The sequence below is a fragment of the Leiobunum rupestre genome, chromosome 4 (assembly GCF_980474605.1).
Source record: "Leiobunum rupestre chromosome 4, qqLeiRupe1.1.hap1, whole genome shotgun sequence".
Classification (NCBI taxonomy): Eukaryota; Metazoa; Arthropoda; class Arachnida; order Opiliones; family Sclerosomatidae; genus Leiobunum; species Leiobunum rupestre.
The window spans coordinates 50,226,854-50,245,464 of NC_143387.1; the positions used below are offsets into that span (position 1 = coordinate 50,226,854).

General features: G+C 39.3%; 1 protein-coding gene across 2 annotated transcripts in view; it reads right to left on the bottom strand.

The window, feature by feature from the left end:
- Positions 1–18,611, bottom strand: part of LOC149948129 (sodium-dependent proline transporter-like) — a 40,499-nt gene that overhangs the window by 11,680 nt on the left and 10,208 nt on the right. The window contains exon 1 of one of the 2 annotated variants that reach the window (XM_090173001.1): positions 4,080–4,443. The exons of the other annotated variant lie outside the window; for it this stretch is intronic. Coding sequence (XP_090029127.1) covers positions 4,080–4,172 — 93 coding nt within the window. The 5' untranslated portion in view covers positions 4,173–4,443. Of the gene's footprint in view, positions 1–4,079; positions 4,444–18,611 lie in introns of those variants that run through there. 2 annotated transcript variants of the gene reach the window in all.

An 18,611-nucleotide genomic window follows, 5' to 3' on the forward strand; every position in this document is an offset into this window, starting at 1 on the left:
ACGGGAAAATTTCTTTGTTTACATTTTTTCCCCGAAAAAAATCAATTTAAACATGGATAATGATTAACCGTCCCCGACCTCTAAATAATACGTCTTATGTTTTTTTTTAAATAAGAGACGAATTTACGAGTAAACTGTTTAATGGGTTATTTAAAAATTTAATCTTTGAAAAACTTTTCGAATCGATATTTTTATTTATTTTCATTATAATAAAGGTTTTGTGGTTAAAGAATGTATTAAATTAAAATTTCTATTTACCTTAAATGCAACTTGTATATATAAACAAATTATTTTAACATCATAGGTCTATAAAGTTACTGCGTAAGTTCACCTGTTTATATTTTAGTAAGAGCTTTTCAATCCGTTTGATCTGGGGTCTATGCGCGGTTCAAACTAGCGCGCGTCCCATACCTTGGACCATTTTTAGGCGATTAAAAATATTAAGTAATTAAGCGCGCTAATGGAAATCAAGCCAACCTTGAATTTGACGCGAGGGGGTGACGATGTTATTCCGGGAATAGTTCTCAACGATACATACTTGGGGAACGAAATTATAGATTTATGGTAAAAGTAAAATAAAAATATAAAACCAGATAACTTTCTTAGCATTATACCCTTATTATAATTAAATCCGATAATTTGAAATGTTTAGCGCGTATCAAAATAAAGAGCGAGTGGAGCTATTTGTCACCCACGTATACTTGTTCGCTGAAAACATTTAAAGGGGAACGGTCAAGAATTAACCAGTTGGATAGCCCTATAGCCCATTAAAAACTAAAATTTATGGCAAAAACCGCATCAAAAAATATTGAGTGGTTAATTTTTAATAAAATATAGAAATTTCAGGAAATCTAAAAGCGCGCGTGCGCCGCGACACCTGGTGAGAAGTCGGTGAGACAGAAAAACAACGTAAAAGCGCGCGCTGCTGAAGACGAAAAAAATTGGTTTTGCACGCGCGGCGCGTTCGAGTTATAACAGACCTAAGCCTTAATTGCGCGATTTTAAAAGTTAGGATAGTTCGCAAATCGCTCATACGGGGTTAGGGGCGCTGGCGGCAGCCCCCAAGATGGCGGCGAAAATTGAAACCCAAACACCTGGCGTTATTTTTCGTTTCAACTTTTTGGGCCAAAAGCTATTTTTTCAAGACAAAAATGTACGTGTTAGTATATTGAACGTCTTGTTAATCTTTTGATACGAAAATAAGGCCATATTTGGAAAAGCTTGGCCGTTCCCCGTTAACTACTGTGGCATTCCTTTCGAAAACCTTTTATACAAAGGAAATAATTGTTAAATAATTCGTACATTAAATTAACCTAATCTACCTGATAAATCTACACTAATTTTTATAAATAAAAGAATAGGCTTAATTAAGCTGATACGCGTTTGTATTTCGACAAATGTTATTGTTTACACCTTTACCCGAGTACCACCCACTCATCCAAGCAGATATCGTAACGATGACGTCGACAAAGCAAGCCTGTGCACCGTTCTGGACAATGTAAATCGATCAACATTTTCAAAAACCAAAATTCATGTACTTCGCAACCTATTACACCGCACTTTCAAGTTTAAGAGAGTTTCAATAAAATAATCGAAGGGAACGAGAATTGTAAGTTGTAACCGAGATTTTCGTGACGACGCATTTTAATAAGAGAATTACGAAGCCTCTCGCATAAGTTACATAATAACAATAAGTATGACACTTTCTTTTGCTTTATTGTTAATTTTCTAACCGAACCTTTTTTCGGCACTGATACCCTCTTCAAGCTGTGACTACTGTTTGATTAAAATTTAAGCCTAATATCGGAGAGCACGTTCTGGTGTCGCGAGGGGCTTTGGCTCTGTTTTGAAGCCCGCGTACGAATCACGCGTGTTAAAAAAAACATGAGCTCGTGGCGCCGAGAAAAACGTTTTTAATTTTTATCATTTTAGCCTAATATTCCGCCTATCTATCGGAAACCAGATATTTCGGCTTAGCGGAAGTCTCACGTATTTTAGACACTAGAAGGCTCTGTGCTGACAAACATCTTGATTATGCAATAACTATGAAAACCAGTTTGGTTGTAAATCTCGTTAATTGTCATACTTATTGTTATTATGTTACTTATGGCTATAATTTGGTCAATTTCGATCTTGACGTGAATTGTTGAGTCATTTTGGCGCAATACACAATGAAACACGAAAAAGCAAATTATTATTACACGGTGTCAAAGTTTAGTTTTAGAGATATATAAAAATTTTATAAATGGCAGGATTAATTTTTTACGATTATTTGAAATTGTTATAGCAATTATACATCGTTTATTCGTATTAAGAGTAATTACGTTTCATCTTTCAATTTACATCAAAATTTTCCGAATTTGGTTAATGATAGTGATATGGTTAAGAGATTAAATACCAACTTGACCTATTTCCTCTAAGCAACTAAAATATATGTTCAATTTAAAACGTTAAAATTTAATTAACGAGTAACATTTCAAATTCATTAGTTAATATTATTAACTTAATAAAAGATGTTGGATTAAACTAGTGTTGTCAGTCGGAAAATTTTCCGGAAAATGACCAAGGCCTTTTTTCCGATTTTCCGTAATTTTCCGAAAAAAATAAAAAAAGGTTTTAATTCAATGATTAGTCTAATATTGTTTGCAAATTTAAATAAAGCGGCATTTTCGCCTCATTTTTTCGAATCTAAAAGTAAAACTAAACCTCTAGACTAGCTTTAAACTGATCAATGTAACACTATTAATGATTAAACAGCAGCTTGAAAATTTAAACTAATTTATTCCGAAATTTATAAGCCACAATTACATCAGTTATATTGGACCATTTTACCATAACAAATATTAAGCGCTAATAGCTAAGGAATTTATCTTATAACTTAGTTAATGGAACTTGGGACAAAGATAATTATAAAATTGAGACCTGAACATTTCTACATCAGCATTTTTCGAGATGAATGTAACGTATAGGGTGGGAAACGAATTAGGGAGGTCGACTCAACTGGTGCCAGGTGGCGTATCAGTTTCAATAACCGCGAAATTCGTGCTGGCGCATTCTAACGAGAGAGAGAGAGAGAGAGAGAAAGAAGCCCAACGCGCAGGCGTTGTTTGGGTTCACTTGTACCGGCTGGGAGGCGTTGAATTTTCCCCCTTCCGCGCTTCGTAGCGCTTGCCATGTCAATAACAACTTTGTACCGTCAAGAAAACCATTAGTTTCAGTAAGAAAAAACAATTCTCGGGGACGGGTTTCTGACCCACTTTCATCCTACTTTTTTATGATAATAATTATTTCCTAAGTATATAAATAGACTTAATCGTTAAATACTTTTCCTAGATATATCCGTATAACCTTTTCAAATGAGACTTACCAAATCTGCTTTTAAGACTAATAAAAAATTTATTTAATTTTATACTGAAATGTATTATAATTTAAAATAAATTAATTTTAATTAACCGGTTTTATAAGCCTCATCTGAAATGGGAATTACACTTTTTTTTACATATCGATGTATAAAATGTGATAATGATTTAACGGAATTAATATTCATTTCAATGTTATATATTACTTTTAGTTTTTACTCTTCATACCCAATCGAAGCGAAAGCTAATATCGTACTGAAATTATACATCGCGATGTAACGTATGAGGTTAACACGTTTGAAATACATCTACATGTAGTTCAAACTGAATATATTTTCCCCACAGCGCGCGCCAATGATGAACGCGATTAATAACAGCGTACGGCGGCGGCTCCAAAAATTTACATTTTCTGCCATTTTAATAAATCAAAAGCGAGGAAACTCGCGTTATAAAGTCAACCCGCTTTGGAAATTATTATTCGGAGATAAGCCTCGGCGAAATGTATATTTTAGGACAATAGGGAAATTCAAAGTTTCCATGGTTACCCGAAGATTCTCTCATACATAAATACGCGAGAGGGCGGGGGGGGGGGGGAATCAAGGGGACCAAAAGGGTTGACAACGACTACTTTCCAGCTATAAATTACTCATTTCATGAAATAGAATTTATTTTATTTTCAAAAACAAAATGAGGATTAGAGAGAGATTCTTTGAGACTCACGTTCCAGTCCAAGTAGGGTCTTAAGCGAATTGTTTCCGCGCCTTCTCCTTCCGACAAACTGTCCTCGTCGAAAGTAGCGTTGGGGTTATCCATGGTCTCTTTTTTGTCTTAGTTCATAATCCGAATATAACGCGAGCGCTCTAGAGGGCCGAATGGGAGCGAATCGCCGCTGGCCGCGAGAGAAAGGCGCCACTCGACATGACGACGATGTCTCAAGGTGTGCCGCGGTTTCAAGCCAATTGATTATAGGAAGTATCAGTCATCATCTAGCTCCGATCGCGGCTAACTTCTATTTTTTGCCTTTCGTCAAAAGAGAGAAGGTTATTCGCGAGAAAAGATGGCGAATGCCAGCCACAAAGCTCGCTTCGCCCGCTACGGATCGTATAAATAGACGACGGCCGTGTAACGCGCGAACCCCCCGCCCTCCCCCTCTCTCTTCCGACGCTCGATAAATGCTCTCTAGCGCCGACTGCCGGCAACATTTGGCATCTTTCGGGATTTGGTTCTTATACTTTTCTCTTTCTAGAAAAGAGAATTAAGCCCGATCACAAGATGGATTAGTTTTCTTGGTCCATACCAAAACAAACTCTCGCAGCGTTTTTATTTTGGGGGTGGTTCCCTACTGAAAATAAGACTTGGTTTTTACGTCTTGTTTACTTGTAGGGTTCATTTCCGTTCAATTCCTAAGTTCTACGGCGCCTGCGCGCTAGACCAGATTATATAGTTATAAAGAACTAGTTGCATCCCGCGTTTAAAGGAAATATACGTGCGCCTGGTACGTATCTTCTCCCTGGACATTAGTGTGCCGCGTGTAGAACACTTCTACAGGCGCCTTGGCCTATTTTTAATATATATATATATATATATATATACATATCTTTTATTTCTGGTGATAACAACGTAGTTTTATCATATTAAACTTTTCATGTTCGGTTTTGATAGTTAAACATTTTTAAACCAATTGTTTTCAAAAGGAATCCGTTGCAAATTTCTGCAAACGCCAAAGATATTATTTCGTTTCTTACTGATCATTTAGGCATCAAAAAATATACATAGTTTGCATCCCTACGTCATCAATGACGCAGTTTCAAGTATAGATATATGAACCCAGAAAAGATAGCGCCGGGAATAGTGGCGTACTCCTGTAAAAGGCTGTAATCCCGTCTGGTAGGCAGAGTTTGTGGATGAACTAATCCCCCAACGGGTGGTTGTCATACTTCCGCCACGGGTGTCCAGTCCCTATCCCCAAGTATCCCCCTGTTGGCGTGGCCATGACACACATCTCACTTGATTAATCAGATGGACGAGCGGACTGAATTGTCCCACCCGTCACAATCGCTCATGACGAGTTTAAAAAAAAGAATAAATAGCTAATTTGAGCAAGAATGAACCATACAATGCCACCATTTTGCTGGTGTAGATTTCTTGGTAAAATGCGAGAGTTAACAGTATCAATCATCTGTTTGCAGATTTTAATTATTTTCAAATGTATAAAAATTTAGTTTCACTTTAAAATTGGTTAACTGCTTTGTTAAAAATTGTTCGGGTAGTTCATTTAGAAACGGAGAACGGAAATTGTAATTTTCTTCGATACCACAAAGGCCTAATTTGATAAACTTTGCCAACTTCTTTTCGTAGATATTCCGGTCATCGTTTACTATTTTATTTAAATAACCCGGGTTTAAAATCTTATCTAGTTGGGTTTAGGGCCCATAACGATATTAATTTAAAAATTTGAAGACATAAATATAATTGTCGTACGTGGTATCGCTTCGATGAGATTACCGACAAAATGGCTTCTTATTTAGTAGCTACGCGCGAAATGGTTTGAAATTTTGATCTCCCCTTCCGGTTTCCATGGAAACTGGGATACCCCTCCCTTAGCTGCTACCTACGTATACTAATCTTTTGGCACTCTAAAACTAAAACGCCGAAAACGGATTCCGAGAATTTTCGAAAATTTATGGGAACTACCATTACAAGTATATAATAAATCTTTTTACGAAAGAAGAATCCATCTGAACAGTTTTTAATGGGGGCCTACTTTCCCGACAAACCATGAAACAATACACCACATGTAATACTTATAGAAAGTCAGCAAATGGATATGGATACTTCTCTCATAAGAAAGATGTTATATACTTCTGTTATTACTCAATTTTGATATAAAAGTCGTCTAAGAAAACCAATTTTTTAAGAATATAATTTAAAAAAAGCGATTTAGTAATATAGGAAGATAGATACCTCTTATATAAAGGATACGTTATGTTCCACTGCTTATAGTATACTTATCTTAGAAAAATAAGCTATTAAGGGGGAAGACTACAGTGGCCATTGTCTACTTTCACGCTATTTCAAGCGGAACTCTGTTAATTTTGTATTTTAACTTATAAAATTAATATTTAAGTGCAGAACAGCCTCTTGTTTAGTGCTTAAAATAATTTTGACAATTTTAAATTTAAAAGTAATTAAATTATTACGTTTGAATTCGGACCCCCGTAGCTAAACAAGTTGGGCAAGCGCCCAAACTATCCTTTAGTTAGGACCTTATATCTCGTTAACTATTAATATTAGAATTATAAAAATTATTTTAAGCACTAGAGGAAGGTTCAGGCTAATAAGAAAAATATAATTCAATTATGTAATTGTTAAAACAGTAACGTTCAGCTTGAACGAAAAAGAGGCTTTTACTGTATTCTTCCCCCTTAAGCCTGGTTCGAACGATAGCAGGGGCGCAACAGCCTCTAAAAGCCAGAGGGTGTAAATCAAATTTGTACATTAAGGACTAAATAAAAATGGTCTTCATGTCTAAAATGATTTATTTTTTGTTCTTTATTATTATATAGGGAATTTTACAAACATAATCTTTCGATAATTGCTAACATTGATACTTAGTTCGATTTCTACTAAATGGGCGACTCTTAGCCCGGTCGTGTCAAAATTTAATTCAAACCACGCGTTTCCTAAAGCCAATAGCAAAGAGATGCCCATATTGTTTAAAAGAATTTATCGTTTATTTTTGTTAAAATAATCCGGATCATTGTCTTTAAATAGACATTCGTTTTCCGCATAAAAATCAATTATTTGTTCTGTAAACCCCGCATTTGCATTCGTAAATGTAGGCTTTGTCCCTAACAGGCTTTCCCTTTACTTCAGAGAGTTATCTCGTTGTTTTGGGCCAACGCTGCTGGGGAGGGCCAAGATGACTCATCCTCGCTCGCGTTGTCCACCTTCGGAATTCTCCGAAAGTGGCGACCTCTGACCCGATGGTTAAGAGCGGGGTAAAGTCACCGGTGACGCTTATTATTGCATCACAGTGACCCCGATAAGATTTCTTGGCGGGCTTTCTTCTCCAGCCAATTAGGTTGGAGACCGGTAGCGTCATTCGAGGGGCCCACTACATAAGGGACGTCGGGACATAAGGTTATGTATTTGTACTACGGCGGCACACAAGACAAAGAGTCATGCCGGATAAAAATGCACTTTGCGAAACAAACGTTCGGCCAGTGAGACAGCCAAAAAGACAGGCAGGCTCACATAGGGCAAACAAACGCCCTCATCATGGTCCAACAAAAGGCGACACCATGGGCTGCCCTAATTCCCACCCTCGCACAGCTGCGGACTAGAGTGACTTCCTCTTCCACCGCCAAACAACCCTCCCCAGTAGGATATTGAATGCCGAGTATGGAACACCCCTAAGGTTCCAGTGACCCAGCGCCCCGAGCACGAGACCCCCAAAGACTCCAGTGACCCAGCAAACCGGGTGTGGACCGCCCCCAAGAGCCCAGCGACTCTGAACGCCGGGTGTGGAGCCCCTCAAGAGCTCCAGTGACCCCATCAAACCACTGGATAGGATCAGTGTACCTGTGCAAATCAGCCGCAGGTCGGGACGTCGGGACAGTGGGCACTTTCTCTTTGGTTCCGGAGTGCGACCTATAGAGGGTCGATTCTTTTCTATTCTATCTTCTAGAGAAAATTACTTGTCGCCATCCTTTGTAAACTTTGGTAATTATATATATATTATTACAGTTTGATTTTCGTACATAATTTAAACATAATCCGACAATTTCCAGGCTTTATAATTCCTCTTGTTCAATGCTGAAAGCTTGCTTTGACTTTTCCGATGATTTTTGCTTGCGTTTCGACATTTTAACCACGGAGAAATAAAACCAATCAACCAATGCATACTGTGTGTGAATCTAAGAATAATCTCAGTTTCTGACCCGCGCTGCGGACTCCCCGGAACTAGTGAGCGATAAACCCAACAAAAACCCCGTTCCACAAGTTAAAACAGATTTTGGCCGCGCAGAAGAGGCTGCTATCGAAATATCAAACTATCGATAAAATTGGTCAAATTCAAAATCGTGGCGGTTTGTAACGCTGTCGTAAAGGATTTTAATGAAATGCTTCGACATACGGTCGATGGTGCCAATTTAAGCCTTGGGCACCAAAAATAAACAGATATTTGTCGTCCGCTTAAGCATTTAGTTTATTATTTGACTTAAATACCGGATATAGCGTAACATACACCCACTACTAAAAATTGAAATTACACAATCGATAGTTTGATATTTCGATATCCGCCCCTTCTCCACACGCGCATTGCCATTTTTGACGGATCGACATTTTACAAAATAGCCTTTGTTGTATTTTATTTTAGTTTGTTTATTTTGAATTGGCTGCGAGAGAGAGATGAAACAAGAAGAGTCCCGAAAAACAGGCAGAGGTTTTATAGAATTGAAAGAGAACGCATGTAGAGACAAAAATGTTTTTCACTTCAGCTGGATTTCATTAATTCAAGAGCCCTATTATTTATTTAGAGTATGATAAGAGTAGAGTAGAGCCCCTCGAGTTATAATTTAAAGAAATTATAGCCTTCCAGGCTAAAAAGAAATATCTATATTTTCTAAAATAATTTTTATGAAATATCGCTAATAATGGACGCGTCCAATATTACTGTACATTAAAGAGAGGGGGGGGGGGAGCGATTTAATTAAAATTAATCAAGGCACATCCGCTTAAGAGACGCGTATAGCAGGGAAGCTTCCTTTGCACGTAATATTGTTCCACAGCGAAAAGGCTTCACACCGGATGATAAAACCCTAGTAAAAAGTCTTTTTATCATTTCTCTCTCTACTGGCCAACGGCGATAAATTGCTCCGTAATAGCCCCAACAGAGAAACACTAGAAAAACAGTGGCAGCCAATAAACGTCTCCTGAATACGAACGCCAATTACGCCCTCTTTCGTAACGCCAAAAAAAGAGAGAACAAAACATAATAGAAGGTGCGATAAAAAATCTTTCCACGCTTTATGTCGGAGAAACGGACCTTTTTCGCGGTTGACTCCCGTAAGCCGCCATCTTTCTCGTTAGGGCAACTCTCCAATACGAGGACTTATAGCGCTTTCCACTGGTGAGACCTCAGAGCGCTCTAGAATTGGTATCTGACGTCATAGATCTGCCTCCGATTTACAGGGTGTTTCAAAAGGTTGTACAAAAATGTGAAGCAGTTGTAGGGGGTGAGTTGAGAAGTATGCCTGTTTTTTTTTCCAATTTTCCTACGATGAGTTAAAAGAGCGCCAGAGAGCTTCAAAGTGTGGCCTACTAGCCCCTGGAAGTAGGCTGCAACTAGCGCATAACAGCATAACCAAGCAGCAGGGAAACGCGAACATTAGGGTTTGGGTTCGGGTGATAGGTAAAAAAGGACTTTGTAAACAAATCGAGGTAACCAGCGTAAAAAAGTAAACTTAAACAGTATTTAAAGGTTTTAAGTATGCTTGTTGCAGCCTACTTCCAGGTGCTAGTAGGCCACACTTTGAAGCTCTCTGGCGCTCATTTAACTCATCGTAGGAAAATGGGGAAAAACAGGCATACTTCTCAACTCACCCCCTACAACTCCTTAAAATTTTTGCGTAACCTTTTGAAACACCCTGTATTTTCCAGTGGAACACGCGTGGAAATTTTAATCAACCTTCCTGTGTAGTTAAAATGGCGGTAGTACAAAGACAAGGCTTAACTACTCTCCTCGTTATCATCATAATTCATAACCACATCATTTACATAATGAATAATTTAGGGTCTAGTTATGTTCGGTGCATGATATTCTAATGCTATAGCTTCCCGTTCTTCATCAGAGCTGCCAGAAGATGACCCCCAATAACAGCCGACATTTCGCGCCTAAAAAATTGTCGCAATTTGTTGATCTGCCAAAATTTTCGGATCAACTTCGAGCGCTCGCTGCTAGATTGCGATCGCCAGGGGAACACACGAATCTCAGCGAGACCTGCTCTCGATTTCCCAGTGGAACTTCAAATCAAAATCGAGCGATCTCGGAGCGCCCGAGATCAGCCAGCCAATGGCACGTGCTATTATAGCGTTTTCCATTTGACTGCTCTAGATCGCTCTGATCAACATTTTATGTTCCATTTGCCTGCTCGGATCTGCTCCGATCAAGTTTCGCGTGTTCCATTTCCCACTCTCGTTTGCTCCGAGATCGCCCAAAACCGATCTCCCGATTTCGACAGATCAACGGATCGAGATCGACATCGGAACAAATTTTTGCGTGTTCCTTTTAGATTTTTGGGCAAAATGGCAAAGCAAGACGCGAAAATTAAAATTACTAACAGACGAAAATCAACCAAGTGGCTGGAATATGTTCATGGCAGTGGCAGGCCCGTAGCCACGGGGGAGGGGGGATTCTGGGGCTAGGCCCCCTCAAAAATAAATATTGCCCCTCAAATGAAATTTTTATTTGCCCCCTCAATTTAATCCATTCCCTCTCAAAGAATATTCTCTGCCCCTTCATCTTTATTAATATTTTAAACTTCTATTCGTGGAAATTTTCCTTTTGATCCACTTGTCTTTGTCTAAGGTTTAGATCGTTATTTATAGGTAACTATTTCTTAATAAAATACAAGTTGTAGAATGGTCTGGTTCAGAAAGCAAGGCTTTTTTGTTGAACACCAAAAACATTTCATGGCGAGACTTATGTTGATTTTCGAAATTAGGTAACGAAAAAAATGTGCCCCTCACAAAAAGCTACTGCCCCCTTAACGAAATTTTTCTGGCTACGGGCCTTTGCAGTGGCGTAACTAGGAACTCCGCCCCCCCGCGAAAAACGACTTGGGGCCCTTTTAAATAGCACCGATTTAATCATAAACGTTTGGGGCCCCTAAGTTCTCGCCCCCCCACGCCGCGGGGTCTGCGGGGGCGCTATTTACGCCACTGGTTCATGGAATGTTGCATTTGCGGCTTTACTCTAGTCGATTGGGGCAAGATCTATGACGTCAGAGACAGATTCGGAGTGAATCTCGAGCAATCAAATGGAAAACGCTATAGGAGAACGAGGGTCGGCTGCCCCGAGCTAGGAAAGAGGGGGTTGGGCGGAGTATTCGCACCTTGTTTACGCCGAGGACCTTCTCCGTTTCTATGGAAACGACGATGACGTCTTCCAGGATGACGTCGCTATCGAATAAAAAGGCGCAGGGGGGATACTTGGAGGGGGATGAAGGGCTAAAATTAGCTCCAGAATTTGTCCCGCGCTCCCGGCGATGATGCGGTGGGTGGAAGACTATTTGAGACGCGCATCTGCTGGCAGACTCGCAATTATAACAGAATAACATCGCCGCCAGTTCTTAGGAGTAATTCCCCAAATGGGCATTTTATGCCGTTGCCATCGCGCCAGTACTTAAGATATCCCTCGAACAGTTCACGGGGTTACGAGGGTAAATGACACATCAAACCAATCACTATAGGATATATCCAACGCACAGCTATAGCGGTATCAATTTAGCCTCCAGAATTTGGACTTTTGCCAACTGTTGGTTTTGCCAATTTTTTTTTATTTCATTTTTTTTTATCGCGAAATACACATTTTTAGTTACGCTCAATTTAATACAGTACTATCGCTGTCACGTGACATGACGTCAATCTCTTTTTTTTCTACACATAAAAAAAAGCCTAAAAATGGCGGCTATTAAAAGTAATATTTTTCAGTTCAGTAAAGCAGCGTTCAGACTATGTGAAAATATTACGTTAGCATCGGTCGTGTCGTTTCGGTTATGTTGGTCGCGTCGGTTCGTTCATTTCACTGTTCAGACAGGAACCAACCTTGCACGGAGATTAACAAAAAAGTGATTGTTCATCCAATCAGAGATCAGTAATAACGGCGGAAAAATTGAAATAATTTTTTACCACCTCTGATTGGTTATAGTATTTCGATGGTTCTAAAGGTCGCCACTACCTAAAGGCGCTGATGAGACATGAGGCTAATTGTCTGCTATGAACTTTTTGAGCTCAACGAAATGAAAAAATGTGAACGACACGCGCGAAAATTTAAAGTCTCTATTGAGAAGTCTGAACGGTGTAAGAAATCGAAAAAACCGACACGATCGACGCAAACGTAATATTTTCACAAAGTCTGATCGCTGCTTTAGGTATTTATTTTGTTATTTATTTTCTAAATTATATTTTTTCTCTAAAAGTACAACAAAGGCGTAACTTACGACACTTCTTGTTATCTAACCATTTCAATTCCTTTACTAATTATGAAAACTGAAATTGGAACACTTTTGTGTACGCTAAAATATAACGTACAGAAATTTCCATTTTCACATATTGCAATTAGTAAGAGAAACTAAATTGTTAGACAAATTAGTTTGATAAAAATAGCTTAGTGCGTTCTTATAACTTAATAAAGATAAACAGAGAAAGAGGTGAAAAGGTAAAATAAATAGGTTAAGCTTTAATTAATTTAAAATAATTAGTTCCAACGCCGTTTATAGCCTACACCCATTTATATATTTATACATATTTTATACATTTATAACTTTAATCGTTAAGAGATTTGTTATTTATCTGACCAATTTGAGGCTTGAAACAGTCATAAGATATGTATGAGGAAGCGAACCAGTGCAAGATTGTACATCGAACATTGAATATGGGTCTAGAAATCAATGGGACACCGATACAGCGGGATAAGCGAAATCCCTCTACGCTTAAGCCTCGTCATATTTTTGGGGGAAGCCCCGATTATCGTGTTTGGTACAGTTTCGTTCCATTTAAGAGCACATCACGTGACACATTGACAACAGTTACGTGAGGGAAATACATAATCACTGCCGACATTGTTCGGAGTAGAACTTACAATTGCCAGGTTGACCACGGGCCAACTTTTGGTACCATCTTTATTTATCCGCACGGTACTCTCCATGCTGTTGGCTCCGATATTTAGATCATCTTACTCTCGCGGTACATTATGCCAGCTTAATCGGACGCGATTAATGGACGAGACCGTATGGAATTCGCGTGGACTAAGCGCCGTACCTGGAGATAAAAGCGAGTCTGGCGCGTGTGTCGCGGAGACCTTCCGCCTTTTGTTACATTCACGTTAACGAACCGGACGTTACCATTCTATCGATCGACGTAAGATTAACGTCAAAGCGTGGGCGGTACTACGCGGCGAAAACCCGCCGTTGTGTTCTCCGTCTTTAGGCCTACTCTCTCTCTTTCCCGTATCTCCTCTTCTCCGCCTCACGCCGGTGTGCGGCTGGAATGTCCGCCGCTGGCGCGACTGTATAGAATCGAATTTCCCTGTCACTGTTTAAATTTAACCACGGTCGGATCGTCCCATTTTCGAGGGAAAATGACCGTTTCCAAGAAGCGGGGAATATCACGGATGACGCCCACAAAGCCCCACTTTGCGCTTTTTTTCAAGGACTAGGTCAAGAACGACTCACGCTATAAATACCTGAGATTTTTCTACCGCACCATTGGAATGGAATTGCAGCGCTTTCCAATGTTGCTAATCGTTCAAGAATTCTACTCCTCGTAATCTGTTCGATATGGAAAACACGGCGGAGTAAACACGTTCACATCCCCTTTCTCTTATCCGATCAGAAAAACAATTCTTATTGTTTTCTAAATATGCTAACTTGATTAAATTTGAAAAAATAAATATAATAAAATTAGCAATTGATAGTAAGGCTTTGTTCGATTTTGATTGAGTTGGAATCCCTACAATCTTTTACTTTGGTATTTTATTTAAGCCTTCGTTAAAGAACTAAACTGAAAAATCAAACCATACTACAGATGGCGCTTTACATAATCAGCTAGGCTAATAAACAAAGCAACAACATAGAGCGAAGTCATCTAGCGACTTATAATACCTTTTTAAACAGGTGGCCGGGTTACAATGCGTAGGAGGGTGGTGGGCTGTGGCAAGCCCTTCATGCCACGCGAGCCATAACTATTACTGTTTATTATTTTCTGTACTAGGGGTCTACAGTTATAATTATTTTACTAACAATGAAAACCATTTTCCCAGTGTTACTTAGGTAATGTTTTAGGTAAATATGAATGTTTTTCGGGTTTTTGGAAAACAAGGAAATACTTGATCCAAAAAGGGATATTTTAAAGCCGTGAAAGGGAAATTTAATTTTCGCGACCTGGCATCACTGCGTGTGGTATAAGTCGCCTCTAATTGCAGCCATAGTGTACCCTTACAAAACAATTTATTCCGAAATTGAGCAGATTAAAATATGAATTCCTTACGATTAAATCTTGTAAGGTTTCATTAAACGAAAATAAAAATTTGATTTTCCAATATCGGTGGATGAAATATTTCGTAAGGGAAATAGGGTATAATAGTATAATAAATTAAATTGCTGCAAAATATCAGTATCGTCCTTTGCAAAAATATTTAGACGAAGAAATTAAAAAAAAATGGAAAAATGCCGTGGGAATAAATTTTCGCGGAAAAGAACTCGGCGCAATTTTAAAATTGACTCATGCAACGACGGGAAACACCTAGGCGCCGACGGGATTTCGGCCGGACAGTCCCCGAAAAATATCTCTTACCACGTGACCTCCCACTCGCCGGTAAACAAAGATGGCGGCCGCGTCGGCTCCGGTTCAAAAAACACGCGCAGTCCCTTTAGGCCTAGGACGGCACGAACCGGAGAGAAAGCGGCTTCATTAACTCCGTCTACAGGAGACGGAGGTCGTGACGTCACCGGTCCCTTTTCGCCGTCTTGTTTCGGGGTCAAATCGATAATGGCCGCCGACACGTCTGGGCCAGGGCTTTCCCCCGGCCCGGGCGCACGCGCCGCCGAGCTGCCCTACTGCCGCCTTTCCGCGCCTTTTTCTCCCCCCCTCTCTCTCTTCATCTCTTTCCAAGGCGAAGCGCGTGGAGAATGAAGGGATGATCTTTTGCCGCCGGCCTCAGCTTCCAGAAAGAGATTCGCTGGAAAAAATAGTTCTTGGCAACTTGCCATGGCGCCAAAACGAGCGGCCCCAAAAAATGACATTTTATTTCCACGTGATCAACATCAACTCCGATATTATTATACCGAGATTATTCGTTTAGACCATAGGCTTGCCAGTGTGGCTACTGACAAAGTCCTAATTTAAGCCTACTTTTTACTTAATTTTAAGCTAATTGGTGGTGAGACTCCGATAAAATTTTCTATCTCTTTGCATCCTCGAATTTGGATGCCTATTGGTTATTATTTTCAAGATAGCTCGAGGAGACGTGGTTGACTGGTTTTTGATCCTTGGCAGATCAAGGTTTCGAAAATCAATGACGATTCGATGATCTATCTCAGGACAGTTGGAAACGCCATCTATGAATTGTAACTAGCGTTGGAAATGCGTAATAAAACTGAGTTTAAATTTAAATCAACGTTAAAATTAGTGAATATTTCGGTAAAATAATGAAAATAATAATAATCAGCGAGGCTAATACCCAAGGCATCATCATCTAGCGATTTATAACGAATATAAAACGTAAATTTTAAAAGTGGATGAAAAATAACAATTTTCTTTTTTAGCGCAGACTAATTTATAACGTTAAAACCTCTTCACTTTATGAAGTGCTAAAATAACTAACCAAAATCCTTTTTTTCGAACGTAAAAAAATCTTTGCCATTTAATTTAATTAAAGATAATTAAGTTCGTATCATCAGGTTTACCTCTCTCGGAAACCCGCGGGACAAAAAATGACAAGAAATTTAACCCCTCAAATTAACCTAGCGAGCGCAGCGAAAAGGGAAAAAAAGGGGGTTGGAGCAGAAGACGAGCTAGAGTATACTCTCTGAAAGGGAGGGAAAAAAGCCTCATAAAATGGAAAATGTATTGCTTTTCTCGTCCTCAATTTAGTGAAGCGTCTAACGCGCAAAATGAACAAACTGCGGGGGGGGGGGGGGGGAAAGCTACGAGCCCAAGTAACTTGACATTCATCCCCCACACCTAACGCAGTCCGACAGAAGCAATCAGCCAACTGCAAAGTAAAACCGTCGAAATGATTCTCGACTAAAAAAAACGGGTACGCGCTCGGACCTATATTTTAAATATACTTGGCCCGAAGCCAAAAGAGGCGGGGCTTTCGTCACTAATCGAACGTTCCGCCGTCGTCATGGCAACGGGATGAGGACAACGATGATGGAGACCCTCCTAGATCCGAGAGGCTGGGGATGGGATCCCACGCCCGCGACTGAAGCGAAAATATGGGTCACTAGTTTACGCCGAGAAGAATGGTCTATAGTATATTGAAAGGGGCAACTGCGAAATGGGGAGTTATCCCCGCCCGATCCTCGGTGCCAAGGATAAACGGTGAGCACCCCGTGAAAGTGACAAGCCAGGGACTCGACTGTTTGGACTATATTGGAGGATCTAAAATTTTAATCGACTTCTGTCGCGTGCAATTTTAATAACTGTTATTGTTAAATTTATAATTCACTGTTTCGTAGTACGGTTTGAAAACGGGAAGTCTATCTCCAAGCCCGAAGATCAGAGAATGATAAATACACAGTGACAATGTGATTTAGAATTCCCTTTTTCAACCTCGTTTTAAACATTCCCCCGCTATTTCGAAGTCTTATGACAAATTTGCTGAAAATTAAGCGGAAATTATAATTTAATTAAAAGAGGCAATATGAGAAATCCATTTTGAAAGTGGACTCATTTTCAAATTATAGGACTGGAACCTCTACTCGAATTTTCCAAGATATTTTGTTTAAACCAACCAGCCCGAATGCGTGAGGCTATAACGTTTTTATCCCTCGAAGAACAAAAACGTAAAAAACTAAAAATCAATAAAAAGTGATATTAAATTCGGAGGAATTATCCGCTCAGATATTTTGATGGTTTTAATTTTACACGCGGCCCACCACTGAGAGCCGGCAGCTCATTTAATGCGGCTTAAGGCAGACTAATGTTGCTCGTTTTCGCCGCTAGGAGGCGTTACGGGCGCCTTTATCCCCATTTCTCCATTGAGCCACTAATCCCCAGCAAGGAGATATATTGCTTATTAATTCCGTCTACTACCACTACTCCAACTCGGCGCGCCAAACGGGAAAGGTAAAATTGATTTACGGCAGCCGGGCTCAATGCAGAGAGATAGATCAAAGAAAAATGGAACTTTATGTAATTACAGAAGTTTTATTAAAGCGTTGGTTGCACGAAATTTTAGATATTGATAATTATTGATTCATTAGAAAGAGCAAATATTTTATAGCAAGTACAGAAAATTTCATCAAAATCGGTTAAGCGGTCTTTGAATTAAACTAAAAAATGAAGTCAAAATGGTGGAAATCGAGTTTTTAGGCGAATTTCCCGACTTATAAGATTATTTTCAACACCCGTGACGTCAGAAAATGCGAAGCGTATCATTGGCTAATTGTCTGTAATACATTTTTTTACATTTGGGATTAAAAGCAGGTTGATTTAACACCCAGGAAGAAATTCTACGCAGTAGTAATTGAAATAGGCATACACAAGGCTACGTAATAACGGCGTGTCGCACGCGTAATTTTTTTATTTCGATAATAAGCCTAAAATTATGATTAAAAATCTTGAGTTCGAAAACTTCTACTTTAGGAATTAAACTACAGCTTGAATTTGCTCGTACTACGGAGGAAAAAATTAGCTCAAAATATTTGTATTTTGAGAAGCGAACAAGATCAGTTTCGGCCCCGAAATAGTACACTTGGGCCTGGAAATTTGTTTCGACAATGACATTTTTCGTGCAACCAACACTTTAAAATTAATTTTGCGTTTCAAAATTCGCCGCCATGTTAGGGTATAAAAGCGGTTAAAATAAGCCTGCTATACCTCATAAAAACGTAATTTTTAAATCGGTCAAATATCCATTAGGCTTAGGGAAATTCATTTTCATACCAACATTAACTATACTAGGACAAAATTTAGCATACTGCGGACTTGTTCAACTGAATGAATGAATGAATATTCATTTGAAACCGGTGTCCAGGGAGAAGCTGATTTACAGGGTTTCTTTACTAAGAAAGACTTTCGAAGGTAGAAGCTGATTGTAGAGATTTGTTTTCTAAGGTAATACCACTTTTATTTGGGGAATTTGGAGAATGCGATCGAAACATTTTGTCAAAAAGCAGACCTTCAGAAATTCATTAGATCCGTCATCGATAGGAACTTTTTCTAATGTTGAGATTTATACTTATTGCACGGGCTAATGCTAAAGGAAATGGCTCGCGATTACAAATCTATTGAACGAAAACG